This window comes from Diadema antillarum, unplaced genomic scaffold (genome assembly GCF_040938485.1).
Source record: "Diadema antillarum isolate AM-2024a unplaced genomic scaffold, OU_Dant_1.0 scf00000029, whole genome shotgun sequence".
Lineage (NCBI taxonomy): Eukaryota > Metazoa > Echinodermata > Echinoidea > Diadematoida > Diadematidae > Diadema > Diadema antillarum.
Window position 1 is genome coordinate 9,519,570 of NW_027270918.1, and position 24,913 is coordinate 9,544,482.

Genomic DNA, 24,913 nt, shown 5'->3' on the forward strand with positions numbered 1-24,913 from the left:
TTATATCTTCGGTCTGCAGCGATTTACTTTCGCGAAGGGGTTCCGAAACCCGGTGAAAGTTGGACAGAAAGGCACTCGTTTGGTCCATTTCCACCGTCGGACAGCTTTCATACCGAAGGGAAAGTCGTAGCACTTTTTCACCAAGTAAGTGACGTCATCTCCAGACTCTCCCAGGTCGCTTTCGACGTCGACTTCGTCGTCTTTCTGGAATTGCATCTTGCTGAACTTGATCATTCCTCGCTCTTCCGGGGAACCTGTTTGGCCATAAAAATCAACGAGACTAAACATTGTGCGACTTAATACTACACAATAAAGTCATGATCTTAGCCAAAATCCCGAGAAGCGATAATAGAATACTGTATAGTTTGCCCCTTGTTGTATTTCAGTGTAAGCACGCACAATGTATAGGTCCTGCAAAAATGTTACCTTATTTACATTTTACAGATGCCACAATGTCTAATCTTTGAGAGAGCATTACCAGTACACATTTGTGTTCTACTTTTTTTTTCTTCAAAAAGAAGTAATTACCAGGAATGGTGTTGTCCAAAATGCAGCCGACTGTCCCACCTAGGAACATGCTTGTGCCCAAAATGATCACCAAGATTTGGTCAAACGTCTCAGAACCTGCATGATAACAAGTCACAAGGATCGTGTTAAAAGAATAGTGTATTCATTACTAGCTGTACTTACGCGCATGCTCTCATTTTTAACTGAAGTTCTTGCATGGCAATAAAATTGACTACAGACCGATCCGACCTGACAGCAAAATCCACCAAAAGATTACGTGTCCCATTCGCGCAAGCATACTATGCGAATGCATGATATTGCGACCCGCTCGCGCTCGCCGCAATTTATACTCACTAGCCGCGGTCACAGTGGCAGAAGATTAAGGCCGTGTCACACCAGCCTTGCGTGCGACTTGCAAAGAACAATTTTGACTCCCCGGAGGTCCCCGTAGATATCCGCACATGGCAGTACCTAGCATGTATCTCAAAAGTAGTCGCCCGGAGGTGAGCACGCATATTTTTTTACCCGCAACCGTGTTCGAGGCCCTGTCACACCTTTCCGGGCAAGCTACTCGGGCTTGTTACGTGTATGGATTTTTTTAGCATACCGGACATTCCTGAGGGCGGAAAGGATTTGTGCGAGTCAGCGCATGTGTCTTACTTGCTGGACGCGTTATGCTTGCGAGTATACTGTGTGACCTTTGTACCAGTCGCGTGGGGGCTGACAACTCAGTGAAGGAATTTCTCTAACGGAATGGCTGAAATCTCACAGAATTTCATTATCTTGGCTGCATACGGGACTGCGAAGTACCTGCGTGGGAATTGCCTGGGAAGTACTGCCGCTAAGGGTCTCCTACTGGCGTTCTGCGTGGACTTCTACGGGCATTCCCGCGACTCACCCGGAAAAAGTTTTGGTCATGCTCAAAACTTGGCTGCGGTTAAATCGGACTTGCGTGAGCACCTCCGGGCAACTACGCGCTAGATACTGTCAGGTGCGGACCAACTGCGGAGAGCTCCTTGGAGTAAATTTGTTTCCCCGCAAGTCAAGCCGCAGAAGTTCCCCCGTAAGGTATGACAAGGCATGAATGAAAATTGCAAACATTCTTGTTCGCCCGCTGAAAATCTTATACGTGCTGGAAACTACCTCCTCGCCACAAGCCCGCGTTATGGTGTGACACGGCCTTAACCAAGTTCAAGATCGCAAGTCTTCGTGATCTTCAGTCATCCGTTCACACTGGCAGCAAAGATCCGTCATCCTACGTATTACTTTGCTGGCAGCCAAACTTTATCGAGAAGTTTGGGTCGTGCGCGTGCCAAAGAAAGAAGATAGAGCGCGTCGTCGGATTGCTAGTGATTGTGACGTAACAATGAACACCTGTATAACACAAAATAAAACAGGTGGTGGACTGGACAGGTCACGTGACAAATTTCGCGAAGTTTCAGCTTCTAGCGTTCACCCTGGAAAAAGATCGAGAAGTTTGGTGGGGATGGGGTCAATATCCATAGTTTGAGTGGGAAGTTGCGGGAAGAGTTTCGCGAGAAGTTTCGCGGGAAGTTACACTGGCAATAACACTTCGAGATCTGAAAGATAGCAATCGTAAACTTTTCGATCGTCTGCCAGTGTGACCACGGCTTATCATACATTCAGCACACGAGTTCGCACGTGGACACTGCAGTACGAAAATTGTTGATTTTCTGCCAGATCGGATGGGTCTGTAGGGGCAGAAAGACAGAGAGAAGAAGAAGAAGACGAAGACGAGATGAAAATTGGTTTTGAAAGGGCTGAGATATCCAAAAAAGAGCAATTCTAATAAAGTGTGGGACCCACATTTTAGTACGATCACTTTGTTTTACTTTGTTTTTGGATGTTTCAGTCATTCCAAACCCGATTTTCATCAAATTAACTCTGAATTCCTCTTAAAATGGTATGCTCCGTACTATTTCATAAGTGTTTTCTTGGTATCTCACAAAAAGATAAAAGCCCAATTCTCATCTCCACCAATACTGTACTATCCCTTTAAAGGGACTGTACAGTACTGGTTGAGGTAGGGATTCATGTTTTGAACATTCCTAAGTGAGGTAATGAAAAGCCTCTTATGAAATATAAAAGAGCATGGAATTTTAAGAAGGATTCAACGTTTATTTGACAAAAAGTGCTAATAATAAAAGGCGACATGCCACAACTTTATTAGGATCTCTTTGTTTCACCTTGTCTTTGGATATCTCAGCCATTTCAAAACCGATTTTCATCTAATAAACTTTTGATACCCCTTAGAACTGCACGCTCTTTGACATCTTATAGAATGGTTTCTGAATATTTCGCAAAACGTTAAAAGCTAAATCTTCACCTCGACCAGAACTGTACACACCCTTTAAAGTAGACAAGACACAAGCAAATAGATTAGCACAGTTCGCTGAAAAGGTTCATCTGATTGGAAAATCAACTGGATGAGCGTTCGTTTTTAGATTAGCACAGTGCATTTCATAAATATATATTTTTTTTGCTACATGCGAGCTTCCTCGTGTTTGTTTGTTTGTTTATTTGTTTGTGTCTTTGTCTTCTTTTATTTTTGAGGCAATTTGTCTAGTTTTGTATTAAGTTTTTTACAATTACATATCGTTTATGAGGAGACAGCAAAACACGAGCCGTGCATTTCCGCAGTCTTTCCGTTTCAAACAATCTATTGTACTTATATCACAGTGTTTTCCTTGATTACAATGTTGTAGTAATTGTATGTAATTATGTGTATTCAAATGTCTTAGTGCAACTGCATTTTTGTTGGAAATGAAATAAGTAAATGAAATAGAACGAAGTCAATCACAATTATATGCGTGTGCGCACTTTACAAGCGCGCCTACACCATTGCAAAGGCAAAAAATATAATGTTCTTTGTTTATGATGAAAAGCCTGATTTATCTTGTGCTATGTTTTTGTTGAAAAAGAAAAAAGAAGAAGAATGAAAACAAATGAATTGAATTGAATTGAAAAACGGCATTAAGGTAGGCCTATTACAGTATACATGACATTTTTATTTCTTTTTCTCTTTTTTTTTTGGGGGGGGGGAATTTTATTTTCTTTCCAGAACTGAAATTTCATGCTCTTTTGTAATTCATTGGTTCCTACATGTTTATCAAAACATGATTTCAGCCTAACGTATAAAGTTGTTTAGAATTTGATTTAAATCCTGTTGACCTTCTTTTTAGCATAATATGTATCAACGAGTCAAGTAACTTTATTTGATGTTCTTTTTTTTTTACAAAACAAAATAAATTGAGATGAATTGAACCAAAAATAGCTTGCCAGAGCGTGAAATCAACCTGCAGTCCAAGTTTTTGTTTAAATGTTCACATTACATACGGATAGTTCAATTGTGTAGATTTAGTCAAACAGGTTTGGGGTTATGAATAAATGGGAATGAAAGAATTTTTCCACAATCTCGGTAATTACAGGTTGGGCAAGATCCTGTAAATAGCGAGTTTTAGATATGCGACGCGAACGCTAAGACAACGCATCCTCGCGGGTTGGACATTGGAAACAGCTGTATCGCGTATATGCGGAACACCATTTTTGCCTAATTAGCGTTACCGTTAGCGGTATCTAGCTCGCTGATGAGGAGCTGCATGGATGAATAAGCAAAACTGTTTAATGCTGTTCCGATGGGTGATGGCAGTGACCTGTGTTGATGGAGTCCCTGTTTTCGTTGATGTAGGTAGGGCCAGCTATTCCAATGTAGAACGCTGTTCCCAGGATGAAGAGGTTTCGGGACGAGTTCAAATTGACAAACTGGAGGTTGGAGAAACCCACGGCGGCCACCATACCTAAAACAAGCGGTCGAGGAGAATCGTGGAAGAGAGTACGCTATGCACTATCTCTGTGATTTCAAAGAGAAACTTAAATTGAACAACATTTTGAGTATATTTAGACAGTCTATATTAACCAATTGCTAGCAGGAACGGGTGTGCTGTGTATAATGATTTTATTGGAATCATCAATAACGGGTACACGGAAGATTATTGTGTAAATCTGTCCTACTCAATACGCATCAACGTTGATAATAACGTCATCAGTGGTATTTTGTCACTGATATCTGTATATCCTACATGCATATTAATGTTTGAGTGTTAATGTTTATCAAACCTGACAAACACTTCAATTGCACAAGAGATTCAGCACGTTTGTATTCATTTTTGACTCAAATAATAATTTTACAAGCAATCAGATATTTTCTCGCCTTTTTTTTTTTGGGGGGGGGGGGGCGTGCCTCTACATTTCTTTAATCTGCAATAAAAGTGACCTATATACAGATGTATTATCACAAAACTTTACAGAAGACACCAAGGCTAATGAATGAAAATGAAATAAGAAATCAATAAAAATGTAATGCCGGTTTCTTATAACAACTTTTTGAATGCCATTAAGTTTTATACGACACTTAATCTTATCCCTGGAAATGATTTCTGTTCTCTAATATCCAGGGGACTTTCTTTTGCATCACTCTGAATTTAGAAAACATTTACAAATTTCGAGTGAAAAACTAAATAGAAACAGAAAAAGTAATAATTATTGTTACCATGTGGTCCTGCTTTCACACACCTCGTGAGGGGCATAAGTACAAAAGCTTCTATGAAGCTATTGGAATTGATGTGAAATATAGTACTTGAGCTTACTTTGAATCCAGTGGAATTACGCAAGATTTCAATATTTTGTTACGTGTAGATCAGTGATATGCCATATATCTATCAATTTCATGCAAGTCTCTATAGTAAAATAGCTACTAGATGGGGGTATTCCGTTACAGAAGGCGTAACCTTTCGCGGAGACAATTTTCGTTAACATTACAGCATGTACACAGTCTTCTTTTTGAGCTTGAGAGTAGTACCTACTCGTAGATACATAGGGATGAGTGTCTTTATCACAGGCGCCTCTATCACAGGCCAACGGCGTAGCCAGGATTTCATCTTAGGGGGGGCGGTTAGTGTGCGAGGGAGCGAAGCGACCGAGGCCGAGCGAGCGGAGCGAGCGAGGGGGGGGGGGGGTGTTTGGATGTTGTAAATGGTGCAATTTGATGCATGTTTTTGCGCGTTTTATCGACGTGAAACAGTCCCACTTGTTTATGGTAGCAGTTTATTTTGATGTAGATTATTATTGAACAATTTGCCTATAAAATGGTATAATTTAGATACACTTCTTGTATTAATTCTTTTCTCTGAGTATCATGAACGCGACTGAACCCGAGCGAGCGGAGCGAGCAAGGGGGGAGGGGAGGGTGTGGGAGGGGGTGTCCCCCCTCCCACAGTAAGAACTTTTTGCATTTTGATGTTGCAAATGGTGCAATTTGATGCATGTTTTTGCGCGTTTCATCGACGTGAAACATTCCCACTTGTTTAAGGTAGCAGTATATTTTAGTGTAGATTATTATTGAACAATTTGCCTATAAAATGGTATAATTTAGATACACTTCTTGTATTAATTCTTTTCAGTGAATATCATGAACGCGACTGAACCCGAGCGAGAGGAGTGAGCGAGGGGGGGGGGGGGGGGGGGAGGGGAGGGTGTGGGAGGGGGTGTCCCCCCTCCCACAGTAAGAACTTTTTGCATTTTGATGTTGCAAATGGTGCAATTTGATGCATGTTTTTGCGCGTTTTATCGACGTGAAACAGTCCCACTTGTTTAAGGTAGCGGTATATTTTAGTGTCGATTATTATTGAACAATTTGCCTATAAAGTGGTATAATTCAAATATACACTTCTTGTATTAATTCTTTTCACTGAATATCATGAACGCGACTGAACCCGAGCGAGAGGAGCGAGCGAGGGGGGGGGGGGGGGGGGAGGGTAAGAACTTTTTGTTCTTTGGGAGCTTTTTCGTTCTCCCACGGTAAGAACTTTTTGTATTTTGATTTTGCAAATGGTGCAATTTCATGCATGTTTTTGCGCGTTTTATCGACATAAAACAGTCCCACTTGTTTAAGGTAGCAATATATTTTAGTGTAGATTATTATTGAACAATTTGCCTATAAAATGGTATAATTTACATACACTTCAGTGAATATCATGAACGCGACTGAACCCGAGCGAGCGGAGCGAGCGAGGGGGTAGGGGAGGGTGTGGGAGGGGGGTGTCCCCCCTCCCACGGTGAGAACTTTTTACATTTTGATGTTGCAAATGGTGCAATTTGATGCATGTTCTTGCGTGTTTTAACGAGTTGAAACAGTCCCACGTGTTTAAGGTTGCAGTATATTTTAGTGTAGATTATTATTAAACAATTTGCCTATAAAATGGTATAATTTAAATACACTAGTCTTCTTGTATTAATTCTTACACTGAATATCATGAACGCTGTCTGTTCAGCAATCAAACAGAAAAAGCATGCACACGAGGGTGTAGATAGGGGCATATCCCCTCCCACACGAAGGTGATTTTGCGTTTTCAGACCTGAAATTCAGCGATCTGGTGCAAATTTTTGATGCAATACTTTTTCATCGAAGTGTTAAAATCACGGAATTTAGCTCTTATTCCGAATGTGCACCATCTGTGCGTATGTATAAAGTCTAGTGAGGTAGAGCTTAGGGGAAGGGGATTCCCCCTCCCGTTCGCGGAGCTTTTGCGTTTTTAGAATTGAAATAAAGCGATCTGGGTGTAGCCACAGTCTACTTCTTTGCATTTCTGGGGGGGGGGGGGCGAGCAGGGAGAAGGCGTTGGCGAGTGTTATCTCCACCCTTCCCTTCCGATGGAGCTTTTATCTTTTTAAGGTTGAAATTGAGATATCTGGTATACGCATATGTATATGGAATCAACATTTGGGAAATCACCAAAAAAAAAAAAAAAATGATGGGGGGGGGCTGAGGGAGGAAAGAGTCTATTAAAAGGGGAAATTCCCCTTAAGATACATGATGGAACCTTCAGTTTTCGGAATATAAGTGATAAGTCTTGTGCACTCAGAATTATTCAGAATTTTTTTTAATCTAAAAAGTGTACTTAGCTAGGGAAAGAGGCACAGAGGGGGAGGGTTTGGGAGGGGGATACCCCCTCCCAAGCACGAGAGATTTTGCATATTTTGAATTGAAATTCAACGATCTGGTGCACACTTTGAGTGAAATATTAAAAAAAGAAATATCTTATTTGATGAAAGGTTGCAAAGGAGACCCGCTTAATGTGCATGCATACAGTATACACGCATTTTTTTTCCCGCCTCCCAAATCCCCGGTCCAAATCTTAGGGGGGGGGGGGGGCAACCGCCCCCATCCCCCCCCCCCCCCCCCTGCCTACGCCAGTGTCACAGGCTACTTTGTAAACCGAATTTTCCCTATCAGGAGTTCACAGAATGAGATCAAAATAACTGAATCGTTCGGCAACTCACCAAACGTTGCAGCCATAACGCCCCCGATGACTGGAGCTGGGATCGACACGAGAACAGCGCCCGCTTTCAGCCACAATCCAAAGACGAGAAGTATGAATGACATCACCTGCACAACGAACCGACTTCCCACCTGCGTCGTTGATGGTGACATTACACAGCACATTTTAGTTCGATATGGAAGTACTCATGCCACGAATCTGCGTCAAGTGGTGGTTAATCTATAGGTAAATATGCGTAAAACTGGACAGCAAGATAGCAATGTTCATAGATTCTCTCGACCCCCCCCCCCTCCTTGCTCTCTTGCTCATCACTCGATCCCGCTATCATCTTTTGTCCTGTCTGATTTGTATGGGATTGTCGAGCCTATGAAATGTCATACCTTTAGTGCTTGGAATGGAAAATACAAACGAGATGCAGGTTGAAATATCCAATGTCCTCCTATGGATATTCATGCAAACAAAATGAATGATAATACTCACTCAGCGTTTAGATACTTTTTATCAATTTTATGTTGTATGTATACTTTGTGCAGAACAAAATAATGACGCGTAATGCAAGCAGATATAGAAATGAAAACCCCAAAACGTAATTGTTTGGAGGCAAATCTCTACAACTACATAATAATATTCATTAACTTTACTTATATGCGTCAATTACAGCAGCGGTATAGTGATCGTGTATGTGTTTATTTGGTATTTTTGGCCGTTGCTGACTACTTTTGTTGTGTGAACCTATGGAAGCTATTCTCACCTTTGTGATACCTATGACTCCTATATTCTGGCTATACGAAGTAGCACCCACACCGGTCCCCCACAAGGCCGAGATTATACCTCCGACACCTTCCATCCCTATCCCACGGTTGACCGCGTGTGGCGGAAGTGGAGGGGCGCCAGCTATTCTGGCGCATGCGTAGTAGTCACCGATGGACTCAACGATGGAAGCGGTACAGCCTGCCATCATACCCAGAACTCCGGGGGCAGTTATCCGTGGCGGTCCCCACTGACCTGCGTAAGATAATTAGGCGAGTTGAATTACAAAATTGTATGGCAATTGGGACCGATTTCGACTGTTGCTGGCAGGGAATTTTTTTTTTCTTCTGATATTACATGACAATTCACAAGAGGAGAACAAGCTTAGGGTTGCACGTGTGTGATAATTGGACAGTCCTCCATTTTGTGTATTATAGTTTAACATGACTATCCTTGTGTTGCGTCATAAGGAGATCACGGTCGTTGCGAGATATGGCTGCGCGAATCATGCATCAGAAGTCTGCTGAGGTATCAAGACGTAAAGTAAAAGTATTCTCCTAACTATAAGTCCCGCCTACAATCTAAACTATAGTTAACTTGTATACGGCATTGTCCTATTGCATGTAGAGAATACTGTAGGCCCTACTCATTTCAAGCATATCTCAGTGGAAGAGAAGTCGCCGCGACTGCCACGACTCTTGCGACTAAAAATGGCTGGTGTTCTCACCAAGAGGGTAACTCCAGGACGACGTCCGAGACGTCTAGAAACAGGGTTACACGTATTCGCCCTGAAGTCGCGGGGACGCCGCCGCGACGTCTCTGAGACGTTCTCTTAGTCGCAGAGACGTCTCCGCGACGTCTCTACACCGTCATGGGCCTCCGAAAGGTCGCGGGCAAGATTAGTCTCCTTGACTAGGCCGCAACCAAGGAGACGTCGTGGAGACGTCCCCAAGACCATCTGGAGTCTCGTGACTCCCCGGCGACCTGGCTGGTCGCGGACGTCTCCGCAACCAGCGAGACCCAAGCCGCCATCACGTCGCTATCTAGTGTCCAATCCCATGTGATAGCCACTTAAGAAAGTTTCATCATCCAACAAGTTACCCAAAGTTATAGGCCTACTGTATCTGCCTGCTACTTTGGAATTCGCTGTACTGTCTCATTCAAAGACACCATACCTGGATATGGAATGTAGTACCAGGGTGTAGCAGACAGCTGTTCATGGTTCAGGTCGGTTCGAGCCCGGTAGCCACTCGAAGACTCGTCGTCAGGAAACACGTTCGTTACCGTCAGAATGCAGCAGAACAGCCACGATGTGAAGAGCGCGAGCACCACCTACAAATATAATGCATCAGCGATGGAAATTTAGATATGATGATAACACATGTTTTTATGAATACGAGAAACTATGGAAAATCAACATTGAAAAAAAAATTCAGAAGAAATAACAAAAGTCCAGAAATGTATAACCATCTAAATGTATGGGCTTTTGAGCCTAAATCTCCTAACAATAATAGGTATACCTGGGATACATGGAAATATCCCAATCCGTCACGTGATCATGACGTCAATCGAGTGAATGGCTGTAATCTTCCGTAGGCCTTACGTGTACATAAAAAATAGCCAGTACCATCCTTTTTCACATTTTGAATACAGATTTCGACTGTATTCATTTACATTGAATAGGTTGCTATATCGCCAGGCATAGACAATTCTATGCATGGTCTGCATGGTCTCTTTCGCCACGAAATTACAATTTCATGACGGAATTGTCATTTCTCCAACGTAAGTTTGTCATTCTGTGGCAACGAAATTGTCATTTCCTGACCAAATGACCTATTTCGTAACGAAAGAGACCATGCTTCACTTGGCGCCCCATACTTACCTACAAGTTTATCCTCGAGGTTAAGGTTCACCGTCTGAACGTAACTATTCTCTTCTCTTGGATTTCTCGATAAGTGTTTTCAGCGTTTCAGCTTAACTTAACCAATTCCCTTAGTACTCATTCATAATTTGGTTGCTTTGTAATCACTACTTGCGTAATAGCTCGTTTTGTTTGAAGAACTAGAATTATTTGAAACCAACCTATTTCAGAAAGAGTGCTTAATCGTAATCTCTTGTTTCATGTATCTTCTTGCCCTCATGAAAGGAATGAACAGAAATGTGCAGTTCATTACAATTTTGGCATATGAGATTACATTAAAATTGTAATTAATCATCATCACACGAACCGGGAATAATTTGAAGAGTGGGAACCGGACCACCTTGAATCTCTTCGTTTTCCCGAATCCGAGACAGGGAACGTTAACGCGGTCTAAATACTGCGAGAAGATAGCGATGAGAGCCAACGTGCTGCAAAGAGCGGGAAAGAAGAAAATTGTATTTTGATCCGAATCCCAAACACTTTATTGAAAATTGCTGCTGATTTTCAAAACAATACAAAACAAAACAAACTATATAACCAGGCCGGAACAGGCTCTGCTCCGTTTCTCTCAAAATATTCGTTTTATTTCAGTTTTCCATATCCAAATAATACAAAATTATTATAAATTCTTGCAACAATATTCATCTAAAAAAAATTAGGTGCACGAAGGCATATCAATGAAGTAACTAGGAAAATATGCATAAAATAGATGTAAAACATTGATAATATAGGCGTAAGTACGCTAATGTTGATGTGTTATATATATGTGTGTGTATGTGTGTGTGTGTGTGTATGTGTGTGTGTGTGTGATATACCTTTAGCAAATGATTTAACTGATAATTATTTTAATTTTGTTCTAATTCCCAATTATGTTAATTTATACACAAGGTAAAAATATAAACTCACAGGCCAGCAATGCCCCAGTGCTGGCTCGCGTACGAAGACGCCACGTTAAACAGCGATAGTCCGATCAGACCGATCGTAGGAGCGATCGTCAGTGGTCCAATGAAGCGCAGAAACAGGCTGGTAATGCCCGCGAAACCGACGACGATCTCGAAAATGGAGGCGACAAGGACAGCTCCACTCAGCTATATGTATGATCAATAAAGAGACTTCATTAATTGACGATACCATCATTAGCTATTTTACCGTATACAAGACATATTAAGATATGGATATAAATTTATGTCCTGAGCAAATATATGCATGGTAAATTCGTAATCGATAGCAAAGACTGCATTTATGTGGTGCCTACGAATAGTATTAATGCATCCTACTCGATGGGATTGTTACCATTGCCATGATCACAAAAGTACTGCTGCATAGTCAACAGTTTTTCTGCTACTACTGATTTTTTTTTCCCTCCCTGTGCATCGACTTGTTTTCTGATTGATGTTCTTTACCTGATGGGCCCACATTGTACAAGATTTGTCTCTTTAGTGGGTCCCTCCATTTTTCGCAGTTTGCGTATCGTTATTTCATTCTCATTGCTTCAGATTTCATGACAATGTATTATAATCTTAAGGTTCTACAATTATTGTATACTCTTCTCGGTTTGCTTTGTTTTGCCTATGAAACCTCATGTCTATGTTCTCGTCAAAAACAAAATGAAATAAAATCTGAATTTAATTGAATAAGCTACTAGTAGTTCGGGGTTAGCAAATTGTGTACGTGGGTAAAAATGACCTTGTTTTCAAATGACATAATGCATATTAAGCTTGACTGATGGAATTCATCAGTCATATTCAAAGAAAGTTACTAACTTGCGTGGACCAGGTGACATGAGCCCCATTTCATAAAAGGTGTTAGGGTAGCAACTCCTGTTGGAATGGCAACTTCCCACATCGACAGCCAATCAGGAAGCTGGATTCATGCCGTTACCATGACAACTGCCATTTAAGCAAGAGTTTCTATCACGTCAACTTTTTTATGAAATGGGGCCCAGAATGGTATGTACTCATTAACACTTGGGAAAGCATCCATTTCACTACTTAGCACTGAATGTATTAAAAATGTTTTCTTTGTTTTCGTTATTTCCTTGGTTATAAAGTCTTTTCTCTCTGTGTGATTCGTCTGACGTCATTATGTCAAGATTTTCATACATGGAGTCCTTTTTTTCTATCGATATTGCCAAATGCCGCTTTGGCTATCAGGTGGATATGCTGGCAAGCATCGTTTACAAGGTCTATTTTAACGATCATTACATCACAGATCCTTATCTCAGTGAATATGAAAAACTGTCAACATACCCTGTTGGTGCAAATGACCCAATTCTGCTATTGCTCATGCACAAAACTGAACTCCGAACTGGCTTACACTGTACTACGCGCATATACCACCCACAGCAAACACTGCAAAAACAGTGGTGTTAGATTTAACACCACTGGTGTTGAATCTAACACCGGCCGAACTTCAATAAAGGACCACACCATCTGGTGTTGAAGTAACACCGTCTCTGGTGTTAAAATATCCAACACCCATGGGTGTTAAAGGGTGTAAAAATATACCAACACCAGCCTCGGTGTTTTTTCAACACTTAAGAGAGTGTTAAGAAGTTGACACCATAATGGTGTTCATTTGACATCCCAACACCAGTTATGGTGTAAGTTCAACACCCGTGGTGTTAAAATATACCAACACCAGCTTTGGTGTTGCTTAGATTATTGATAAGTTGACACCACTTTGGTGTTCTTTTGACACCCTTTAACACCAATAACGGTGTAACTTCAACACTATTTGTTGTTAGAATCTATACCCCAACACCTGTCATGGTGTTATTCTAACACTTCAAAGTGTTATAAGTTTGCATTATTTGGTGTTTATTTGACACCACAGAAGTGTTGATTCAACGCTTCAGAGTGAGAAATAAATTCCAAGTGATGCCAACTTATTAACAATTTGAAGTGTCGATACCTCGACATCATTTCACACTCTCCACATTCAATCGCACAAAATAACACAGTAATGTAAGTAGGTGAAAGACAGTCACGTGCTACTAGGTTGATCAAAATATTTAATAAATTCTGTCTGTCACAACAAAACACAATAATTCTATTACATGTAATGAAAGCATCATCTCTACAATATAAGTATCAAAATGGAATACCTTTGACCCTGTCAGTTGGTTCTTTGATTATCTATGCAAATGAGGTACATTATGGCTATTGTAGGCTAAAATATCAAATTTAAATACTCACTCTGAATACCTTTGGCCTTCTTGGCACTATCAAGTTGAATTTTCAAATGAAATTGATACTAGTATTATATCTTCTTGGGTCTATCATTCAAATGTTCAAATTGAATTGCCTACTCAGCTGTATAATTCAAATATTCAACATAGATCATCCAGTCTGGTTGTAAAATGTTAACATAAAAAAAAATATATATATATTCTTTCTTTTGATCAATGCTATTGCAAGTGATGATACAAGCATGTGAAATTCGGATCATTTAAATATTCAAATGACACACATAAGGCCTTCTTGGGCCAATATTTTCAACTCGAACTGGATGTAATTGATACCCCCACCTAAAACTTAATGAGTTAGCTCAATTCATGATATTCTTGTATGCCTTTTGTTGAAAAAAAAAAAGTACAAGGTGTACAATGTAACAAAAGTTGTTACCATAGCAAGATTACTCAACAGTGAGATCAGTGTGCGACTCATTTTAAGATTACACTGGTTACTGTACATGAGCGAAACCTCAAGTCAAATGCTAGAAAACTGAGGGAGCTCACCCAATTCACAGTATTTTTTGTTTGATTTTCATTTTAAAAGATGGTTGCCATTACATTAGCACTCTGTTCAATATTTCAGGCCAGATGCTCAGAAACTGAGGGAGATTGCATAATCAACTGTTGTGTAAGTTTTTAATTTGAAAATGTCACTGCCATGATAACTTTCTTTGACCGATACAAAAGATGACATTTGCACATTAGCGCACTACAGTGGTCACGTGCCAAATTTCAAGTCAAATGCCTAAAACATGAGGGAGTTATGAGTCACTCACAATATCTTCGATTGCTTTGTATTAAAAAAAAAAATAAGTTAGCATGGCAACGCATTGTTTAACATTGACGAGAAAAGTGTTTTGCACATCTAGAATTTATCTTGTCACAATATATAGGTGTCATATCTCAAGGTTATTGCTAAGAATTGAGAGAGTAAGCTCAATCCACTTGTAGTTTATACGATTCTCATTACAAAATACCATTAACTTGACAACATACTATTTGACAATGACGAAAAATAAAATTTGCACAGGTACATAATACAGTGGTCACATGTGCCAAATTTAAAGTCAAATGCTCAAAATCTGAGGAAGTTAGCTGAATCCACATCGTACTTGTGGATGATTTGTATGAAGATGCTGTTGCCATGGAAACGGATTTATGACCCCCACAAAAAGTGTCTTGCATGATAACATATTATCATAGTGACCATATGTATCAAATTCAAATCTAAATGCTACAAAAAAAAAGAAACTAAGAGAGCAGCGTGATCCACACAATTTTGTATGATTTGTTTAAAAACTGCAATTGCCATGGCAACAGATTTCTGGACAATCGAATTTCAACAGAATTGATTTAAAACTGAGTAGCTTGATCCACATTCTGTATTTGTAATCTTTATGAAAATTTGATGTTACCATGGTCATGCATTACTCCATACTGACACATGTAAACTAGGACATGTAAAAATTACAAGGTCGTTGTTCAATGTCCCCTGGACTAAAGGTAATCACCTCCTCATCAAAAACTGTCATCGACTAATGGAGAGTACTGCTTCATCAACTGTATACAACTTGTATCATCAGTCTCTATCTCGGTTCCTCCATAGAACTGGACTTGGAGTATCTTCACAGTTTCATTGTCACAATGATGATTCTTCAAGTGTCTTCTAAAACCATTGAACGAATCAAATTATGTCCATACACAGGCCCCCTGGGCGCAATTTATTGTTTGTCCATCACTCATTCCATGTTCGTATGGCAAACAGTGAAAAAAAAGCAGTTTCAGTGGGAACTCCTAAAGAATGCATCACTTCATTATCTATTTGAAAGTTTAGATCTCGGTTCACGAACTCGGGGTAATTCCAAATGTCCAAAGGTTGATGAGAGGTTTTGCATACCGTAGACAAAACACATATTTAATGTGCTTTGAACAATGTGTCGAAGGCACTCTGAATGATATCACCAGGGCAGGGTAGTACCAAGTGGTCAACAATGAAGTAATATTGGTACACATGTATGTTATTCTTCTGACGTCCTCTGTCAAGCAAGCTGCATCTTCTGATCTTCAAGCAAGCAAGCTGCATCAAGAGCTGCATCTTCTTCTGCTTTCCCTCTTCAAGTGGTGATCAAAACTAGCATCAGGCTGAAAATGTAAGGAAACAATGAAAAACAAACAGACATTGTATGAATCTATTACAAATAAAATCTAGACAAATTTGACTGTGACCTTTATTTCGATTCCATAATGCAATTTGATAGACTCAGTCATACATAGGCTTAACACATTTTATTCACATTTATGATTATTTTAACAGATTTCAAGCTATCACACACACGGAGGGATGGACTACTCAAAACCATAACAATTCAGGCACCACTTCTTGGCAGAGGATAATAAATGGATCTTATTCCATTTTACTTAAAGATCACTATAATTTCACAATTAAAACTCACTTATACCTATTTTTTCTTAAAGAAGCTTTGAAATTTATCACTTTTCTCTTATTCGTGACTGATCAAAAAGCAATTTCAAAATTTCAGCCTACATATGGGGAAGACAATCTGTAAAGTTTAAGGATCGACTTTAAAGCATTCACGAGTAAAGTTCTCGTCGACATCAGGACATACACGTAACCCTGACAAAGGCAAGTGCGCAAAAATATTCACAACATCCAAAAAAAAAAAAAGTTAACCTGTGAAACATTGAAAAGCAAGTGATCTTAATAAATTACATAGTCCAACAACACAAAAAACCCAGAAAATTTCCCTTGACCTCTAATTTCTTTTCTAATACAAAAACAGATCATAGAAAGTATAAAATGCAAAATCAATTAAACTCGTAAAAATCAATTTCATTTTCAGAATACCAAAGTACTGTGAGTTCTAATTGCCTGTCCAAAATGACTCATAAAGGCTTGTTCAGATATGATGAGTCAAACTCCGGCAACATTTTAGTGCACAAATCAATGCGATATGAGATGGTAAAAAACAAACAAATAAACAGATCAAAATGCAACAAAACAAAACAAAAACACTGAGGCAAGAGGAATATATTTTGCCACACAGTGGCAAGAAGTTATGGTGCAATCAAGCTCAAAAGTAAGTGAAGATACAATGTCATGAGTTTATCTTTATCTTATTTTTTTTTTTAAGTCATGTGCATTCATTAACATAATGAAAGTGACGAGGTTTGGCGCACCATATCTGAACACTAAAAACGTCAGGGGGTTTGTCGCATCATATATGAACAAACCTTATAATCATGTAGACTTACCTTTTGAAATCGGATAAGGTAGTCTATAGCCAAAGCCACAGCAATCTTGCACAATCCTTGCGCCCTGGTTCACAGGTGGAAGCAGATAGAGTACAAGAAGGATTTGCAGGTTACTTACATTCTATGCTGTGTTGTAAGAAATGCATGTTATATACAATATATTCTACGACTCATTAACAAAGTATCCAGGTATCAACAGAAATTATCAGTGAATTGCACTGCATAATCAGGGAGCATTAAGTAAAAAATATGATCCTTCATGTAGGATGAACCCATGGGTTGTTGTGTGACTTCTTTAAAAAAAAAAACAAGAAAAAAAAACCTCTTCTTTATTTCATCAGCATCTCCAAAATAACAAAATTACATTACATATTGATTTGTGACTGTGAACTTTTATATTACAATTGAGTTTGGTGAAATCCATTCATCTGCCTTTGAAAAATCAAAGTCACAAGATATTTCCTGCATTTTTTTTTTTCATAATGAAGGGCTCCTGACCCTTGATTATTGACCTCATGACCCTTATCGACTCCAGGGAAACGTTTGATAAATGTATTGTCAGATGCAAAGATTTCAGCTACTTATAACAGTTGTCACCAATGACAAGTTTTGTGGAACGCCCCCTGGATTTACATAGCCTTACCAAGTTTCATTCACAGATGATTGTTTTCAACTTGCGGCATGATACACAAGAAACGATATTGGATGGATAGACATCTAGAACACAAAAAAAGGGGCTTTCAAAACCTATAGTATTGGGCATACCCTGACTTCTACCAGGTCTGGTGGTACACTATTTGATGATTGCTCCAAGTCTCATGAATCCACATCAGTTTTCCGCATGTGTGTGTTCTCCCAGCAATCTCAACAGCTTGACTGTGAAGGCTTTCCTCTTGCTAGCTTGACAAGACCTTCCACCAAAAACTGGCCACTGCTCAAAAAAGCTTGGCATCGTTGCCTGGGAGAAGGAGTGAGAAGTACCGTTCAACCTGCAAGTGTAAGGACCATGAACATACATAATTATCAAGTGGCTACAAGTCCACAAACTGTCAAACTGGTGCGCAAGGTGTGATGCACTGGCTTAGGATTCAAAGTACTGAACATCCACATAACTGCACTAGTGTATTTACTGTATACAAGTGCATGAAACAGATTTATCTTGTGTGCATGAAAGATTTGATCAGAACTGCAGAAAACAAAGGGTTTTGTTCAGGTGGCTTCAGATTAATTCAGTCGGTGATTCTATCATACTGTATATACCTACTTGAGATATGCTCATAATTTCAAGTTCGTTTTAATTAGCCACGGGGGGGGGGGGGGGGGCAATAATATCCTGCTTCCAGGTATTCATCATCTTTATGCAGTGTACATTTATGCAAATATTATTTGAGGAGAAATGGAAAAATCAAATGCCATTTTGCAATTGATCTACTCTCATTTTCAAGGTTTTTTAGATAGATAATAAAAGTTCTTTTTGCAATTCTGTCATTTTCAAGATTCTCAAGTGCACTATTGCCAATATCATTAAGTGTGGCAATTTATATGGGGAAGAGGCATATTCCAGAAGGGATTTTTTTTTTGTCAAGAGATTATTTCAACAAATACTACCATCAAAGTAGACGTATATTCCCTCACCTGAATCATGAAAAAAGCGATGATACATGTAAGTATTCCATTTTGACTCATTTGTGAAATTTAGGATCAGTTCTCAGACAGAGAACAACTGCCAGTTATTAATATGGGCTGTGATTCTGTTTCTCGCTACCCTTGAACTCGCACCTTACAATTAGATCTAGAGTCTAGAGTCTTAACATGGACTCGGTGGAAATACCGGTTTTACATGCATGTGACGTCATCAACTTTATAAGAGCATATTCTTATATAATGTAAATTTGTAAGCGGTTAGCAAACTCATAAATAGTAGTATTCATATTAAAAACTAGTTAGTAGATTCTAATGTAAGATCCACGCGCAAACACTAGCGTCCTATATAGGCCCCTATGTTCCTACGTGTACACTGTAGTGTACTGAAAACATCACCTAACCTGTTGTGATAAACAAAAATCGGGTCGGGAGAACCCCCCACCCAGCCCCTTTAATCGGGTATTTACGCTCTTTTTAGAGCGATATTTGCTACTAGTACCTAGTACTAATTTAAACCTAACAGTTTGGACCTAGAACAGTTACAGTAGGCCCTACAAAAAATATAGTAGGCCTAGGGGCCTACCAGTATACCTACGAACATACCGTACAAACCTACGAGCATGTACACACAAACATTGTTCGAACTTCGTCTTCGTGCACGTCAGTAGCGGGTAATGATTTGCGCGCTAACAAAGATTCGCACCAGAGCCTCAGAGGTAAGAAAACTACATCAATAACAATACAAAATGCCACGGAACCTTTTATATTTAAAATTTGATGATATTTTTAAAATGCAATTATTGGACAAAGGAACCCTCAGCGAAATTCGGACTCAATGCACCGCATGCAGCGCGTTGGTGTTATGGCCTATTATGTATGGCAAACACTATAGGCTACATGTACTTAGTATGCTGCGCTACATAGTATACTATAGTACATTGTATTACGTGCGTGCAAAGACAAAGTTGTCCATAATATGCGATGAAATACGTGAAAATCATGCACATCGTTTATGATAGAAAATAACTGGTACAGGAAATAATTACCTTAAAAGATACTTATCCCCGCTGACAGACTTAGCAAAGTCACCATCATAGATTCAATGTCATTTTTAGCCCCAGACGACATCGAAAACCTGACTATCGCGATGACAGACGTTGACGACTCCGCGCCACAGCAACAAATTTCAGGCATTGGCATGTGTAACCAATGAGATCATCGGACTGCGAACACGTGACTTCTCTGGTGGACAACTAACACCGATACGGTGTTATTAGTGAAAACCCCCTTTTCATGACAAAACTATAACACCACTTGGGTGTCATTTTAACACCGAGAATCTAACACCCAATGAATGAGAGAATGTTGGTGTTAAATTAACACCGAAGGGTGTCAAATTGTGTCAATTTAACACCAAATTTAACACCCACAGTTTGACACCCGGTTGGTGTTACACTTTTAACACCGCATTTTTTGCAGTGAAGTAACGCGTTCACGACATTATTATCAAACTAAATATTTGGCAAAACTTGCCTCCTGTATTCGGACTTGGTATTCCTTCATCTCCTCCTCTTGAATCTCAGATGCGTTTGTGGCGTTGGCTAAAAAAAAATACATGATATGATAAAACAAAAAAAAAATGGCTCAAACATTAAAATGAAAGCTTGAGGACCTCTCATCGAAGACAATTTTATAATGTTTATATCATAGGGAGAGCAGAAGCCGCGGAACGTTTTTTGTTTGTTTGTTTGTTTGTGTGTGTGTGTGTGTGTGTGTGTGTGTCTGTCTGTGTGTGTGTGTCTGTGTGTGTGTGTAGGGGTGATGGCGGTGGCATGCAGATGGGGGGAGGGGGATAGTGCTTGTTGGTTGGGCCAAGGGGCAATGCTCTTTCCCCACCCCTTCGATGGGAAGATAGGGTGGAACCCACGAAAATAATTTTCCGTGTATTGTGTTTATAAGATTAAAAAAATCCTGGTTCATTTCTGGGTTTTAGTCAGATCCAACATTTCTGCTCGATACTTATGATAGTGCATGAGAGGGGAAGAATGATATTTGGTGTTGCAAAATGTGGGTGTCCACTCACCGCAACAAAAAGAGATTGTCATATGACTTGATAAGAGATGTGTGCTGTAAGGCGTGACGGGATCATGTGCTTACCGAAGGCCAGTGCTGCTTCATAATATTTACAGGTCAGTTGATCTATTGACAACTAATTAAGATTTAATTCATCGGGGTTGAGCGTCTCAGTTGAAGTTTTTTTTTTTTTCAGAAAAGCAGTGACATCTTTTTTTTTAAACCCAGGAGTGCTCACCTGTCACAGCCGGACAATCTCCGCGGACGTTCATCAGAGAGAAGGCAGGGAGAAGGAAGGTAAACGAAGGACCCTGAACTATTGGAAGTCTGTAGATTTTGTAAGACAGTATGAAAATAAGACATGATACCACAAGACTACTGATTTTGGGGTTTTTTTTCACTTGCAAGACCGTATGCGTAGGGATCGTCAAACATATTGACATGATGTAGTTTAAGCTATCACCCCTTGATTGTGAGATACCTATATCAAGTGCGTGGATACTTTTTACACTTTCATTTTCTTTGAATATTGAACTCACTCCGAGCATCGATTCAGGGTAACGTTATAAAGAACATGATATTGACTTTTGGTATCACTCCGCTGTGCACTAAACATGTCGATTTGTTTAACAAGTATCACACATAATTATTTGCTTTCATACTTGTTTAAAAAATGTTTTGTTTGTGCGATGATAAACATGATATATCAATGTGAAAATAGGAAAATAAAGTGATTAAGAATGGAGGGATACAGCAATTATCAGATGTGATGTCGGAATATGATTGATTCGTATCACTCATTAAGATTTCATCAGCAATATTGACATGAATACTCAACTCTTTTTTTCAGAGTCGAGAACTTTTCTTTTTTTCAAGTAAATTGTAAGGTACATGTTGATGTAGCTCCACTTAAACTGCTTGTTTGTTTGTTTGTGTGTTTGTTTGCTTGCTTGCTTGTTTGTTTGCGAGCACCTTGATCCGAATGTCGTCTGCAAGAAGGTCTGGATACCAGCAACCACGAACTGCGTGGAGACCAGCTTAGAGATGATGTCCAGGTTGCCATGGATACAGAGATATGGCGCCAAGATGAGAGGTGTAGCAAAGAGGCTCGTGAAATCTGCCAAGAAATGCTGGAAGAAGCAGAGTGAAAGATGTATAGAGAGAGAAAGGGGAAGAGGGAGAGAGAGAGCGGAGGGGCGGTGTAAGGGAATGACTATATACTTTTATGACGTCTCTACTCCATCTCCGAGAAAGATACTCCCAGCCCAGCCCCTCATTCAAGCTACGAAATTGTAGTTGATGTCAGAGAACAAGCTATACAACCTTGACATGACGTTATCTAACAGCACCGCCAAAAGGTGATAGATCAGAAAGAGTACATTATAAGCTCATAAATGGAAGCCGTATTTCCTTTTTCAGTACTGTCAATGAAATAACAAAAAGAAGAAGACATACATGAAGAGACATATATATATATATATATATATATATATATATATATTGCGAAAACATCCGATCGTCAAAAGAATAAGACAGCCCAATGCCACAACAGAACGTGAACGACGGACAAAAACGGACATTCTAAAGACGAATAAAAGAGGACAATTTAAGAAATGGTACTCAGTTAGCATGGATGTCTTTATGTTATCAGTTAACATTTCAAGTTATGTAGCTTTAATCATCATTTCACTTTCTGTATTTGAAGAGAATAAATTCTAAATTTGCTGCTCAACACGGAAACTTTCTAAATACTTGTCTTTACCTGCATCGCCAACAAGAACGTACTGTACCATGGTGGTCGGTCGTCGATTCCATACATGACCGTGCCTCTGTTCTTGGCAACTGTGACGCTGGTGGTGTGATCTCCGTCGATATCAACGTCCTTGTCGATTTCTATATGAGTAATGTTGGGGTCATCCACCTCTGACAATCGTATCTCCTCCATCACGGTTTTCTCTGTGCGGTCCAAACTCGAGAAGAACGTTGATGCTGAAACAAAGAGACAACTTCGCGCCTTCAAAGTTTTGCGCCTTTGATACACTTGGTCCGAGACAATTTCCCTCCAGTAAAGGGTCAAACAAACATTAGAGAGGAGCTGTATTCCTTCCTATACACACTTTGTTCAAATGACCGCAAGAAGTCCGGAAACTATAACCAAGGCTATGAATACATACACGGAAAGTCGTGTTGTATTGTCATAAGTCAACAGGGCCGGTGCCAATATATCGTTGTCCTCCGCAGAAAGGCCGAGTGTACCTCACAAAGCGTGTACGGCATACATTTTTGCAATGCATTGTGACCGCAGAGAAGTGAGCAGTAATCTTCGACGTATCTATACTCAATGTGCAGGACTCAAAAGACTGAAAAGCAGAAAAGATAAGTCGTCCCCAATATACATTTCTCTCTTCTTTGTCCAGGTTTTTTCTCTTTTTTTTCCTTAGGTTATTTGTGAAGTCGCCATAATTGTTCGCATTCGTGGAATTCATTGTTATTTTCCCCAGAATGACAACTATTATCCATTCTAGGGACAGGCTAAGAATAGTTGAGTTCAGTCATTGAAGGGGCAAACAGCCGAGTGAAGCCTCTGCCGATTCTTGTTTACTGAAAGAGAAAAAACCGAAGGGCCTATTATCAACAATAACGACAGTTTGCACCGAAATGAAGAAAACACGTTAAGGGAAAAACGGATTCCAGATTAAGAAACAACAAAGACATAATGAGTTCTATATGACACCGTCCCTGTATACAAAACATAGAAAAACAAAAGCAAAAACTCGTTGAGTCGGCGTGATTATAACATTTCCTCACCAAATCCAGGGGCCGACCTTGAATCCTTAAAGAGGAGGCGCCTTTGCAAAATTAAGTGGGGGTGGGTGGCACGCACCCCACATTTTTTCTGTTTATTTCTTTTACTTTAAAAAAAAAAAAACCAACAATAAAAAGGGGCGCGCGCCCGTTGCACCCCCTCTGGATCCGCCACTGAAAGACAATATAACAAAAAAAGTTCACTTCTTCACCTGTGGGGTACTTTCAAAGTGGATCTTTACTTTCAATCGCTGGACACAAGTTCGAATTCAGTCCAACGCTTAAGTCCGTGGACAAAATCTTCTTACCTACCCTTTCCCTCTCAACCCAGGTGCACAAATGCGTACCTGGCAACGCTATAGGGTAATAATGGTGGCAGGGCCCTCTGGTAGAACAATGGCAACACTGAAGAGACTAACCCTGGAGGAAGGGCACATTCTTTTATTATACTTGAATTCCTCACTCTTATTCAAAACTTCGAACTTTGACCAGAGTGCGACAAGAAGCTAGGGAGGGGAGTCATATCCCCCCCCCCTCTCTCTCTCTCTTTGTGTGTCAGTGTGACTTATTCACTACATAGTGTTATATGAAATGAGATGATATAGCTTTACACTGCTGCACTGTGGCTATAGAGGTTTCGGGCTTTGGACTTGTCAAGCGTGGCGTCGCACTGTCCTAAAATTGTCACAAGATTGCAATACGAATATATAGAATTTTATAATTTTGTGCAAATCAAATTGGCTCCGAACTTAGTTTAAAAGCCAATCAACAACCGACTGATATGGCTTGAGATGCCATCACTGAATCATGCAGCCATCGCACTGTTCCGAAGTTGAGCTAAGATGGTACACACTATAGAGGAAATGTTCAAATTCGACTCTGATCGCATGAACAGCGGGCCAGTCGACCCCCGGTGGAGTTTCTCAAGCAACTCGTGAGCGGAGGCAAAATCTTCGTGTAGCTTTCGCGTTTTCTTTCTGTGTCCTTAGGGCAAACTTCTCTATTCAGATTCACATCTTCGTGTAGCCTTCGCGTATGATTTGGGTGCCATAGAGTGACCTTCCGCAGGGTCATCACACTTGCTTCTCCTGTTGATTGGCTTTGCACCAAGTTCGGGGTTAACTTCTCACGAAATTGAAAATTCCATATTCGCAGTGGCCATGCATCTTGTGTCAATTTCGGGACAGTGTGACCCCACCGCAAGGGAAGGTCCTAGATTCGAATCATGCACATAGCTTACATCAACGGATTATCACGTCATACTCGTGGCCCGAATTTACGAAGGGTGGTACAATATTTGTCCATGGTTCAAACCATAGACAAAACCGTAGTTTTGTTTGGGACGCC

At 40.0% G+C, this 24,913-nt stretch overlaps 1 protein-coding gene across 1 annotated transcript; it reads right to left on the reverse strand.

Annotated features, from left to right (window-relative positions):
* LOC139737731 (solute carrier family 23 member 1-like) lies at positions 1-22,706 on the reverse strand. Its single transcript, XM_071648412.1, has 12 exons — positions 22,524-22,706; positions 21,734-21,891; positions 21,000-21,088; positions 20,222-20,289; positions 11,443-11,624; positions 10,844-10,964; positions 9,791-9,947; positions 8,617-8,870; positions 7,867-7,996; positions 4,182-4,325; positions 529-624; positions 1-254 (listed from the first exon to the last, which is right to left on the reverse strand). The coding sequence occupies exons 1-12, from the start codon at positions 22,704-22,706 to the stop codon at positions 1-3; spliced, it is 1,836 nt and encodes a 611-aa protein (XP_071504513.1).
* Positions 22,707-24,913: the final 2,207 nt, after the last annotated feature.

Coding starts and splice junctions, on each gene's coding strand:
- LOC139737731 (XM_071648412.1), bottom strand. CDS start 22,706: ATGGAGGAGATACGATTGTCAGAGGTGGATGACCCCAACATTACTCAT. Junction 21,892..22,523: donor CGTTCTTGTTGGCGATGCAG/GTAAAGACAAGT, acceptor TGCTTCTTCCAG/CATTTCTTGGCAGATTTCAC. Junction 10,965..11,442: donor CACTGGGGCATTGCTGGCCT/GTGAGTTTATAT, acceptor CGCTCTTTGCAG/CACGTTGGCTCTCATCGCTA.